The 13,870-nt window shown below is 42.3% G+C and overlaps 1 protein-coding gene across 1 annotated transcript; it reads right to left on the bottom strand.

The window, feature by feature from the left end:
- Positions 1–329: 329 nt before the first annotated feature.
- On the bottom strand, positions 330–1,328 carry LOC127336429 (uncharacterized). Its single transcript, XM_051363235.2, has 2 exons — positions 1,105–1,328; positions 330–1,010 (listed from the first exon to the last, which is right to left on the bottom strand). Exons 1-2 carry the CDS (start codon positions 1,228–1,230, stop codon positions 534–536), a joined length of 603 nt encoding a protein of 200 aa, XP_051219195.1. The 5' UTR covers positions 1,231–1,328; the 3' UTR covers positions 330–533.
- Between the last annotated feature and the right edge of the window lie 12,542 nt (positions 1,329–13,870).

The raw sequence follows: 13,870 nt of genomic DNA, 5'->3' as shown, positions 1-13,870 counted from the left end.
GTACGACAGTAGCCACGATGCATAGATTTTTTGCTCAGTTTCAGCAAGATAAAAGAACTAGCCAGACAGCGCAACACGAACAGGGAAAAGGGGAATTAAGGTATGAAAAGAAAACCTATAGTACTGTTGAACTAAGAGGAAATGGGTTAATCGGGAAAAATCGATGGAAGGGAACGACGCAAGAAGTGTTATCCAGAAGAACTAAAGATCACCTTGACAGGCAAGTACTGAGATGCGTTCCAGGAAGAGATTCTATTATGGAGCTCCAGGAAACACTGGTCAAAACTAACAAGGTTTCTGAAAGTAAAACAGAGCGATTGCAACAAGTGTGGAGCAAACTGCAAGTTCATTTCACATAAGTTTAGCTAGAAACTAAACATCTCCTGACACCAATTTCATACACTAGAACACCACCTACGATACATAGAACTCGCCTACCAGAAACAAAACCTAACACAGGGAGGATGAGGAATCCATTTGTACAGACCCTGAACACCAAACACCAAGCAGACCTACGTCAGTCAGATCACATCTCAAGCAGCGACCTTGCGGGCCTTCTTGGCGGCCGGGGACTTGACGGTCTTGGGCTTCGCCTTGGCCTTGGCAGCTGGGGACTTCTTGGCCTTGGCGATCAGCTTCTTCTCGGGCGCCTTGCGCTTGGTGCCAGCAGCGGCCGTCTTCTTGGGCTTGGCGGCGGTGGCCTTCTTCTTGGGCTTGGCGGCGGTGGCCTTCTTCTTGGGCTTGGCGGCGTCCTTCTTCTTGGGCGCGGCCTTGGCGGCGGCGGGCTTGGCGGCCTTGGGCGCGTCCTTCTTGGCGGCGTCGGAGAGCTTGTAGGAGGCCTTGACCTTGACGAGCTTTCCCTTGGCGGCGGAGCCGCGGAGCTGGACGGAGAGCATCTTCTTGAAGTTGGGCGGCAGGGTCTTGCCGTGCTTCTCCTCGATGTACTTGGCGATGGCGACCGAGCTGGAGCCCGTCCGGTCCTTGAGCGCCGCGATCGCCTCCTTGATCATCTGCCAAGATCGAATTGAGATTCCAATCAGCCCCGATTCATCAGATCAAAGCAAAGGAAGAAACGGAAATAAGGGGAGAGGTTGAGACGGTCACCTCGAAGTAGGTCGGGTGGGCGGCGGCGGGGGCGGCCGCCTTGGGCTTGGCGGCGGCGGGCTTCGGCTTGGGCGCCGCCGCGGCGGGCTTGGCGGGGCGGGCAGCGGCCTTGGCGAGGGCAGGCATGGTGGTGGCTGACTGAAGCAGAGCTCTGAAACTGAGAGACTTGTGCTGTGTGGTCGCTGTGGAGAGAGCTCGAGAGTTGGATGGATTCCAGATGACCGGGGTCGAGCCGTATTTATATCCGCGGACGGGAGCGATCCTCGGGGGCGGAATGCTGCGATCTCATTGGCTGGCGTGGGTGCGGCGCGGATCGCGGTCCGGAGGGAAGCGGCGGGCGAATCCTGGCCGTCGGATGGTGGGGAGGTGGGGGGCGCGAGGATCGGCGCGCACCGCCCAAAGCCGGGAATGGATTTCTACCTGCCAAGAAAAACTCTGGACCGCGGGTCAGTGGACCGCGTGCGTAGTGGACCGGCGGAGTGACCGCGCACGTTCTGCGTGACCCCGGGGTTGGGATGTGAAGCCATTCGCCTGTGTTCTGTGGAACGGGTCTAGGGAAAACAGAGAGTTGCCCGCTGATTCGCGCGCGGTTTCAGGCCATCGGTTTCCAATCTGGATATGGGTGACGTGTGGTATTCGAGAGCTTTCGAATTTCATGTGAGCGGGGTAGCAAAAATATCCCAGGATTTTTTCTGACTTGTGTGGGCTCACGGGATGTGGCGATGGAGTACACGAAGCACTTTTTCGCAAAACGCAAAATCGATTCATTGATAGAAAAAGTTTGAGAGGTTTGGAAAGTTTGAAATATTTTTAATCAAATACAAGAAATACTCCAAATCCATAATATAATTCCAACATTAACATTAAAATTAGTTCTCATTTTTTTCCTAAAAATGAAGGAATTCAACAAAAGACTTAAATCAATTTATTTTCTAAAAAAACTATAATAACATTTTTAGAATATTAATTGTAACATTTAAAAAAAAACAGTCCAAATTATAATCATCACAAAAGGGGTAAAACCAATGAATCAACTAAAGCATGCATCATTTAGATCTTTAACCATTGTTCTTACTAGTAACTAGACAATGATGCTAATTTTTATAACACAAGGATTAAGGTCGGTCCAAACAATCCAACTGTCCTACCTTGCAGTATCCGGGCAAATTCATCACTTACTCATGTCATTTGATTATTTTTATCAAATTATTTGCAAATGTACTATAATTATCATTCCTACATTACAAAGCAAGGTATTATTTTCTAATTATGAATATAAATATGTGGTGGGCAATGCAACCATGGTATAAGTTTGGTGAATGTTACATCTAGAATTATTAACCAATGTCATTTAATGATTCTTGCGTCATAACAATTGTGTTGGTCCTCAAAGAAGCAAAATTGCGTCTCCATCTCTACCGCGGAAGCCGAGTATGTTGCCGCGCGAGTAGTTGTGCTCAAATCTTATGGATGAGGCAAACCTTACGGGATTATGTACTCGAGTATAGCAAGGTGCCTCTTTTGTGTGACAATGAGAGCGCAATTAAGATCGCCTACATTTTGGTTCTTCATGGCAAGACGAAGCACATTAAGATAAGGAACCACTTCATTCGGGATCACATTGCCCGCGGAGATATTGTTCTATCCTTCATTGGCACCAAGGAGCAATTGGCGGACATCTTCACGAAGCCCTTGGATGAGAAGCGTTTCATTGAGTTGAGACATGAGCTAAATATCATTGATCCGTCGAACTTCGCTTGACCGTCGTGCGTACATACCACTCTTTAGCTATATGTCTAGATGAAAAGCACGCATGAACATAGGGGGAGTGCGGTTTGAACTTATTGAGTTATCCCTCCCCCATAATGCACAAAGAAACCCAAAACATATGTTATTTGTCAAATAAGTGACTAATGAGCTTCATGTTGAGTTGTAGTTGTGAGTCCTAGATACATCTACGCGACCTCACACTACTATACTCTTACATGGTGGCTTCGGCCACCAACCTCCTCCTTCAGGAGTTTTTTGTTCTTCTTGTTTCTTTGTGACTTTCTTTTGTTTTTCTTCTTTTGTTGTTGTTTCTTTTTCTCCATGTTTTTGGAGAATCTCATCCAAGCTTTGTTTTCCTTGTTTGGTTTTTGCAAGCTTGGTTGTGTATTTCCTTACCATCCTTGTTGGTATGCTTATCCTCCTATTTGGTGTTCTGATGCCAAAGGGGGAGAAGTTGCCTATTAGGATGGGTTTTTGCATGGAGACTTTCGTTGTTGTAGCCTTTTGGTCTTGTTGCTTATCTCTTGTTGTGGCTACACCAACCCTATGGAGGCACTTGTTGTGAGTTTGGTTATTCTCAAGACAAAGGTATGATAACTTCACCTAAAACTCTTTGTATGATCTTGTGTTGCCTCCATAGTGTCCATATGCTATATGAACATGTCAAGTATCCTTGTTGCATATGTGCTTGGTTTGTAAAATCTAGGGGGGGTTATGTCTCTAGGATGTGTGCATTTGTATTCAAATGCATATTCTAAATATGCACATGTCTAGGGGGAGCTCCGTCGAGCTTTTGCAAATCTAAAACCTCATCATAATATCTTATGCCATTGCAAATTCTTATGTTGTCATCAAACACCAAAAATGGGGAGATTGAAAGAGCAAAGTCTAAACCCCGTGTTTTTGTGTGTTTGATGACAACACTTGAATGATCTCACCGTGTGCAAAGATTGTCTTTGATAGATTTGCAAGTGCACGGTGTCCTCGTTGAACACGTCAAGATCGGAGGACTGAAGCGTAGCGTATAGGTTTTCTGGTTTTGCGTGTGTATCGCGAGGTGACATGGTTGGAGAGGAAGAGAGGAAAAATTTGTTTTCACCTGACCAGTACTACCGGTACCAGGAGCGGTAGTACCGCTACCCTACTGGTACCGCCCTATGGTACCGCTCTGGAGTTTTGCACTGAAAAAGCCCCAAAGTGAGCTTTGCGGTACCTCTACGGTACCTTGAGCGGTAGTACCGCTTGAGAGCGGTAGTGATGTCTACGCCCCCTCCTTTTCCTATAGACAGTGTTGGGCCTCCAAGAGCAGAGGTTTGTAGAACAGCAGCAAGTTTTCCCTTAAGTGGATCACCCAAGGTTTATCGAACTCAGGGAGGAAGAGGTCAAAGATATCCCTCTCATGCAACCCTGCAACCACAAAGCAAGAAGTCTCTTGTGTCCCCAACACACCTAATAGGTGCACTAGTTCGGCGAAGAGATAGTGAAATACAGGTGGTATGAATAAGCAGTAGCAACGGTGCCAGAAAATAGCTTGCTGGCGTGTAGTTGATGGTGGTAGTATTGCAGCAGTAGTAACACAGTAAAACAGTAAACAAGCAGCGATAGCAGTATTTAGGAACAAGGCCTGGGGATCATACTTTCACTAGTGGACACTCTCAACATTGATCACATAACAGAATAGATAAATGCATACTCTACACTCTCTTGTTGGATGATTAACACATTGCGTAGGATTACACGAACCCTCAATGCCGGAGTTAACAAGCTCCACAATTCAATGTTCATATTTAAATAACCTTAGAGTGTAAGATAGATCAACACAACTAAACCAAGTACTAACGTAGCATGCACACTGTCACCTTCATGCTAAGAAAGGAGGCATAGATCATATCAATACTATCATAGCAATAGTTAACTTCATAATCTACAAGAGATCATAATCATAGCCTATGCCAAGTACTAACATGGATGCACACACTGTCACCATTACACCGTGCAGGAGGAATAAAACTACTTTAATAACATTTCTAGAGTAGCACATAGATAAATTGTGATACAAAACACATTGCAATCATAAAGAGATATAAATAAGCACTTCACTATGCCACTCATAACAGTGAATAAGTATTCTGTGAAATATAGCCTAAGAGACCCACACGGTGCACACACTGTCACCTTTACACACGTGGGACAAGGAGTCTCCGGAGATCACATAAGTAAAATTCACTTGACTAGCATAATGACATCTAGATTACAAGCATCATCATATGAATCTCAATCATGTAAGGCAGCTCATGAGATTATTGTATTGAAGTACATAGGAGAGAGATGAACCACATAGCAAAAGAGGCAATGCAAAATAAAAGGCAGAATCTGTCAAAACAGAACAGTTCGTATTGACGAATTTTATCGAGGCACCAGACTTACTCAAATGAAAATGCTCAAATTGAATGAAAGTTGCGTACATATCTGAGGATCACTCACGTAAATTGGCATAATTTTCTGAGTTACCTACAGAGAAAACAGCCTAGATTCGTGACAGCAAAGAAATCTGTTTCTGCGCAGTAATCCAAATCTAGTATGAACTTTTCTATCAACGACTTTACTTGGCACAACAAAACACTAAACTAAGATAAGGAGAGGTTGCTACAGTAGTAAACAACTTCCAAGACACAAAATAAAAACAAAGTACTGTAGCAAAATAACACATGGATTATCTCCCAAGAAGTTCTTTTCTTTATAGCCATTAAGATGGGCTCAGCAGTTTTAATGATGCACTCATAAGAAATAGTAGTTGAAGCGAAAGAGAGCATCAAGAAGCAAGTTCAAAACAAATTTAAGCCTAACATGCTTCCTATGCATAGGAATCTTGTAAATAAACAAATTCATGAAGCATAATGCAACAAGCATAGGAAGATAAAACAAGTATAGCTTGAAAAATTTCAGCACATAGAGAGGTATTTTAGTAACATGAAAATTTCTACAACCATATTTTCCTCTCTCATAATAACTTTCAGTAGCATCATGAGCAAACTCAACAATATAACTATCACATAAAGCATTCTTATCATGAGTCTCATGCATAAAATAATTACTCTCCACATAAGCATAATCAATTTTATTAGTTGTAGTGGGAGCAAATTCAACAAAGTAGCTATCATTATTATTCTCATCAAGTGTAGGAGGCATAGTATAATCACAACAAAATTTACTCTCCATAGTAGGCGGCACCAAAAGACCACTATCATTATAATCATCATAAATAGGAGGCAAAGTATCATCAAAGAAAATTTTCTCCTCAATGCTTGGGGGACTAAAAATATCATGCTCATCAAAGCCAGCTTCCCCAAGCTTAGAATTTTCCATATCATTAGCAACAATGGTGTTCAATGTGTTCATGCTAATATGTTCCATGGGTTTTTTAATTTTTGGATCAAACCATCCATGTCTTAAATCAGGAAATAGAGTAAAAAGCTCATTGTTGTCCATTATGCCTTACTAGTGTAAACAAGAAACAAAAAGTTGCAATTGCAGGATCTAAAGGAAATAGCTTTGAGTACTTACAATGCGTCGGAAAATAGCTTAGTAGCCGAGATCCGGAGTGTGAGTACCTTTTACCTTTCCTCCCCGGCAACGGCGCCAGAAAATAGCTTGATGTCTACGCCCCCTCCTTTTCCTGTAGACAGTGTTGGGCCTCCAAGAGCAGAGGTTTGTAGAACAGCAGCAAGTTTTCCCTTAAGTGGATCACCCAAGGTTTATCGAACTCAGGGAGGAAGAGGTCAAAGATATCCCTCTCATGCAACCCTGCAACCACAAAGCAAGAAGTCTCTTGTGTCCCCAACACACCTAATAGGTGCACTAGTTCGGCGAAGAGATAGTGAAATACAGGTGGTATGAATAAGCAGTAGCAACGGTGCCAGAAAATAGCTTGCTGGCGTGTAGTTGATGGTGGTAGTATTGCAGCAGTAGTAACACAGTAAAACAGTAAACAAGCAGCGATAACAGTATTTAGGAACAAGGCCTAGGGATCATACTTTCACTAGTGGACACTCTCAACATTGATCACATAACAGAATAGATAAATGCATACTCTACACTCTCTTGTTGGATGATTAACACATTGCGTAGGATTACACGAACCCTCAATGCCGGAGTTAACAAGCTCCACAATTCAATGTTCATATTTAAATAACCTTAGAGTGTAAGATAGATCAACACAACTAAACCAAGTACTAACGTAGCATGCACACTGTCACCTTCATGCTAAGAAAGGAGGCATAGATCATATCAATACTATCATAGCAATAGTTAACTTCATAATCTACAAGAGATCATAATCATAGCCTATGCCAAGTACTAACACGGATGCACACACTGTCACCATTACACCGTGCAGGAGGAATAAAACTACTTTAATAACATTTCTAGAGTAGCACATAGATAAATTGTGATACAAAACACATTGCAATCATAAAGAGATATAAATAAGCACTTCACTATGCCACTCATAACAGTGAATAAGTATTCTGTGAAATATAGCCTAAGAGACCCACACGGTGCACACACTGTCACCTTTACACACGTGGGACAAGGAGTCTCCGGAGATCACATAAGTAAAATTCACTTGACTAGCATAATGACATCTAGATTACAAGCATCATCATATGAATCTCAATCATGTAAGGCAGCTCATGAGATTATTGTATTGAAGTACATAGGAGAGAGATGAACCACATAGCTACCGGTACAGCCCCGAGCCTCGATGGAGAACTACTCCCTCCTCATGGGAGACAGCAGCGTTGATGGAGATGGCGGTGGTGTCGATGGAGGAGCCTTCCGGGGGCACTTCCCCGTTCCGGCGGCGTGCCGGAACAGAGACTCCTGTCCCCCAGATCTTGGCTTCGCGATGGCGGCGGCTCTGGAAGGTTTCTCGTACCGTGGCTTTTCCGTATCGAGGTTTTAGGTCTGGGACCTTTATATAGGCGAAGAGGCGGCGTCAGAAGGTCGAAGGGGCGACGACACCATAGGGCCGCGCGGCCAGGGGGTGGGCCGCGCCACCCTATCATCTGGGGGCCCTGTGGCCCCCCTCTGGCGGCTCTCGGGTGTTCTGGATGCTTCCGGTGAAAATAGGAACCTGGGCGTTGATTTCGTCCAATTCCGAGAATATTTCGTTACTAGGAATTCTGAAACCAAAAACAGCAGAAAACAACAACTGGCACTTCGGCATCTTGTTAATAGGTTAGTTCCAGAAAATGCACGAATATGACATAAAGTGTGCATAAAACATGTAGATAACATCAATAATGTGGCATGGAACATAAGAAATTATCGATACGTCGGAGACGTATCAGGTAGTACCGCCCAGGTACCGCTTAAGTACCGATGAGGATGAGGAGCATGAGGACAAGAGCTCCAACAAGTAAGAAGAAGGAGTGGCCGCCATCGCCATTACCACTCCCTCCATCTCCCTCTTCGACTCTCCAAATGAGAACCTCTTCACCAACAATGCCCGTTGCCTCATGGAAAAGGTATCCTCGGAGGTAGAATCCCCTTCCAAACTCACATCTCCATCTAATGATTTATCTACTGATGATGCCACTAGTCTCACCATTAAGCGTGAGATTGTGGGTTTGGATTCTTTTCTCACTAACATGCAAGGGGATACCAAGACTCATGTTGGGGCCCTCTTAGCCCAACTTGGTGCGGCTCAAGACCTCATTGAAGAGAAGGAGAGGCTTGAGAGAGAGGCAGCAAATGAGATTGCCTCTCTCAATCAAGCGCTTGAGGAGGAGCAAAACTTGCGCATGTCTCTTGAAGCTAGTGTCATCACCCTCGAATACTCCAACAACGCCATCATCTCCCAACTCACCAAAGACTGAGATCATGCTCTTGGATTGGTGGATGAGCTCTAGAAGAAGAAGCTTTCTCTCGAGGAAGCCAACAAGGAGAAAGATGATGATGGTGGTGGAGATCTCCGGCGGGGCTTCGCCTAAGCACTACGGGAGAAGTGGGAGGGGTGGCTAGGGTTTGGGGAGAGGGGGCACTTGGGGCGCCGGCCTTGGGTGCCCTTGGGTGGTGCAACCAAGGTGGTGTCCAGCCCTCTCCTTCTCCCTCTCTTTATATAGGTGGAACCCCCAAGGGTTTTCCCAAAATCCGAATAAGAGTCCAACTCAAAACCTTCCATATGGGTGAAACCTAGGGGAAGTGGGACTCCTCCCTTTCCTTCCCCTATGGCCGTCCTTGGAGGTGGAGTCCACCATGGACTCCACCTTCCCCTTTGGTTGGCCGGCTAGGGTTGGTGGAGTCCATCTGGGACTCCACCGTCCATGGTGATTTCTTCCGGAAGGTTCTAGAACATTGTAGCGCCTTCCATGAATGCACTGGATCATTTCCAGACTTGGAAAGTGACTTCCTATATATGAATCTTATTCTTCGGACCATTCTAGAACTCCTCGTGATGTCCTGGATCCCATCCGAGACTCCGAACAACATTCGAACTCCATACCATATTCCATATCTACTTATAACAACATCAAACCTTAAGTGTGTCACCCTACGGTTCGAGAACTATGCGGACATGATCGAGACTCCTCTCCGATCGATAACTAATAGCGGGACCTGGAGATCCATAATAGCTCCCACATATTCAATGATGACTTCGTGATTGAAAGAACCATTCACATACGATATTGATTCCCTTTGTCACGCGATACTTTACTTGTATGAGGTTCGATCATCGGTATCTCCATACCTAGTTCAACCTCGTTACCGACAAGTACTCTTTACTCGTACTGTGGTATGTCATCTCTTGTGACCTAGTCACATGCTTGCAAGCTAATTAGACGACATTCCACCGAGAGGGCCCAGAGTATATCTATCCGTCATCGGGATGGACAAATCACACTCTTGATCCATATGCCTCAACTCACACTTTCCGAATACTTAATCCCATCTTTATAACCACCCATTTACGCAATGGCGTTTGATGTAATCAAAGCATCCTTCCAGTGTAAGTGATTTACATGATCTCATGGTTGAAGGACTAGGTAACTATGTATCGAAAGCTTATAGCTAGTTTGAACTTAATGACTTGATCTCATGCTATGCTTACTATGGGTGTGTCCATCACATCATTCACCTAATGATATGATCTTGTTATTAATAATATCCGATGTTCATGATCAGGAAACCATGATCATCTATTAATCAACAAGCTAGTTAAATGAGAGGCTTACTAGGGACTCTGGTTGTTTACACAACACACATGTATTAATGTTTCCGGTTAATACAATTATAGCATGGAGTGTAAACATTTATCATGAACACTAAGATATAACAATAACTATTTTATTATTGCCTCTCGGGCATATCTTCAACAGATGATGATGGTGTTGATGGAGATGTTGATGGAGATGTCCCCCCTAGATCAAAGTGGAGTGGTGATGACGATGGTGTTGATTTCCCCTTCACCGGAGGCACCGGTGCGGCAGGGTCTACCTTCTCTCGGAGTAGGAGAGGACTTTCGCCTCCGCCGCCGCCTCAATAAATCTCGGGAAAATATGGCTTAGGTTTTTGGGCAAAACGGAGGCGTCTGTATAAAGGGGGGCCGAGGCGATGCTCCTGGCCCCACTCATGGCCCTGGTCTCTTTTGGCCATCGTGGCCCCCCTCGCATGCTTCTTTGGCCCACGATCCTTCTCCAGGTGAAAAAACCGATTTGGTATTTTTTTTTGTTTGATTTGTAGGTGTCCAGAAGGTCCCTGAAACAACAAATTACGAAAAAGGAGGTTTTATCCCTCCTAGAAATTAAATACTAATGAAAGGGACTTTGTAGTAAAGTCTTTGAAATCAACTAAAATGCACAAAAATGATACATGGTGGCAAATATCAATGAAAACTAATCATATATGTAACAATATTGATGATTTAAAATGCATGTATCTACTCCCCAAGCATAAACCTTTGCTCGTCCTCGAGCAAGTAAGTGAATTGATCATATCATGCATCAATGAGCTCATTGTTGATAATCGAAAATACGAGCATTGCATTATCAACTTATGCATATTCAATTATCTTGCAAAATCTTTGAACTAACAACCATACAAATGTGGACTTCATATGATAGAAATTCTAGCAACTACCCCTTACCATTTGAACAAAATTAACCATTCATGTTGGACAATTGAACATGTTTCACATATATTTTTTATATGCAAGACTATTTACCGTCTTCCTTTTACTTTTACTTTTTCTTTGTTTTTGTAATGAAGATAAACTCTCATAGAGCAACTAGTTACAAAAGGAGAATGTGCTAAACAACAAGATAAACATAAAGTTCGATTTTGGCAAACACTTCGCCATATTTTCAATGGGTCAGTTAATAGTCTTGCCCCCTAGTAACCAGTATAAACCTTATTCATTGATATTTCAATCATGTCATATGCTTTACATCCATCTTAGTGATTCACTTTCCATGGATAACAGAATCCTCGGGTGCCGACCTTTTCAATCACATTCTTGCTTTAAGCATATCTATTGAAATATCCATGACCATTAGTTTACCCGTTGACTACTAAGTAGTACAAGAGTATCTCATGTCCCATTGTCATCATCTCTTCCTAACTATTTGTCCCCCAAGACGACATCTCCACCACAAATTCAAGGTATTTTATTTTTATTTGTTTATTAGTATTACTTGCATGGATCTTTCCTTTATTGCAAGCTCCACTTGATAAGTTCTATGCTTGTCCAACATGCTTAAGTTAATTTAGTTCAAGACAAGTGATGGCTCCGAAGTGCAGGAGATCAATTGTAGTACTTTTTAATAAAGAAAGGTTGTCGAATCCACGAGGATCTGAAGGTATTGGTTAGCAAAATAACAAGAAAGCAGTAACAGTAAAGTAATGGTTTTGGTGTTTTGGGTATACAGTTTGCAATAAAAGTAAAGTGCGGAAAGTAGATAGCAAAGAAGTAAATGCTCTCAATGAGAGAAAAAAGACAAATCCTCTATGCAGCAAGAGGACAAGCTAAAGTGTGTGTGCTTATATGAGACAAATATTCCCGAGAGTGGCATGGATTCACTAGTATCTGAGTTCTAGACAACATGGTAAATATCTTGTCAAGCTTTATTCAATTAGGGCGGAGCCTTAATTAGGTGCAACCATAAGCATGTGCAAATATACACCCATTATGATGGTTTCTAGAGCCATTTTCATGTGCAAGTATAGAAATAATTAAGACATAAATGTCCCATCATAGCCATAATATGTAGGGTCCCCGACATAAACCCCTCTAATGCAACCCATAGTGTTGGAAGTCAGTTTCTGTAATTCTGAGCCCTCCAAAACTAATGCATTACATCAAAGTGTAGCCCTATGAGCCCATATAGGTGAAGTAATATGCAGTCGACGTTCGCATACAACCATCATAGAACAACATAAAAGATATAAAACTTGACCAAATACTTATTGCACATCATATAAATCATAGCTAGTCATCCTATGGCCTCAGGAACATGGGGAAGTACTCACGAGTGACAAACATAATATGGACCAGAGGCATAATGGTTCTAACACAATATGAATATATAATCTCCACACCAAATAATGACAAAGTACCAATCACAAACATGCAACAACACTAAAAACAATATCCGGAGTTCAATTCAACACAAACTATGAGGGGATGATGTCGATCTCGTAGATGGTGATGGTGGTGATGATGGTGGTGGTAGAGATGTTGATGGAGATGCCTCTGATAAGTTGCAAATGTATCTATAATTTTTTATACTCCATGCTTGTTTTACACCAATTCCTATATGTTTTGTTTACACTTCGTTGCACTTTTATACATTTTCCGGCGCTAACCTATTGACAAGATACCACAGTGTGAGTTCCCTGATTTCTTATGTTTTGTATTTCAGAAAAGTTGTACATATCCCACAGATATGGTAGCTTCTCTATGGCTTATATCTTCACGTTGTCCACTTTAATGCCTCTTCCAGATACTCGATGACTAAGGACTACACCTTCCGTAACCATGAAATGACACTTCTCCCTTTTAAGGACTAGGTGTTGATCATCACACCGCAATAGAACTTTGTTTAGATTGAATAGTTAATTATCGAAAGAGGTACCATAGACATAAAAATCATCCATAAATACTTCCATAATCTTCTCAATATAATCACAAAATATAGCATTCATGCATCTTTGAAAAGTAGCTGGATCATTACGTAAACCAAAAGGCATTCTTATATAAGCAAAAATACCAAAAGGACAAGTAAAAGTAGTTTTTTCTTGATCATCTTCGTGCACATGTATTTGAGAAAAACCAGAAAAACCATCAAGATAACAAAAGTGTGAATGCTTAGATAACCTTTCTAACATTTGATCAATAAAAGGTAAAGGATAATGATCCTTACGAGTGGCTTTATTTAATTTTGTGAAATCAATACACATCCTATAATCATAAGAGTGCGCTGAGCAACAAGTTCATTTTCATCATTTGGAACCACAATGATCCCACATTTCTTAGGAACACAATGAACATGATTTGCCCATTTACTATCAGCTATAGGATAAATAATACCAGCTTCTATAAGTTTGATTACCTATTTACTTACCACTTCCTTCAATTTTTTTATGAAGATGACATTGATAGTCAACAACGGGCTTTGCATCTTCTACCAAATTAATCTTATGCATGCATAGAGCTGGACTTATACCTTTGAGATCATCAAGAGAATATCCAATAGCCGGCCTATGCGCATGCAATACTTCCAATAATTTTGTTTCTTCTTCTCCTGAAAGATTAACACTAATAATAACAAGACATTTTTTTTCTCATGAATGTATGCATATTTCATATCATCAGGTAAAAGTTTTAATTCAATACTAGGATCTTCCTTGGGTGGTGGTAACACTGTAAGATTATCAGGTAGAATATGCAATTGTAAATGCGGTGGTTGTTGAGATAAAAATTATTCTAATGCTTCTC

This window comes from Lolium perenne, chromosome 2 (assembly GCF_019359855.2).
Source record: "Lolium perenne isolate Kyuss_39 chromosome 2, Kyuss_2.0, whole genome shotgun sequence".
Classification (NCBI taxonomy): Eukaryota; Viridiplantae; Streptophyta; class Magnoliopsida; order Poales; family Poaceae; genus Lolium; species Lolium perenne.
This window is presented reverse-complemented; position numbering and strand designations above follow the sequence as displayed.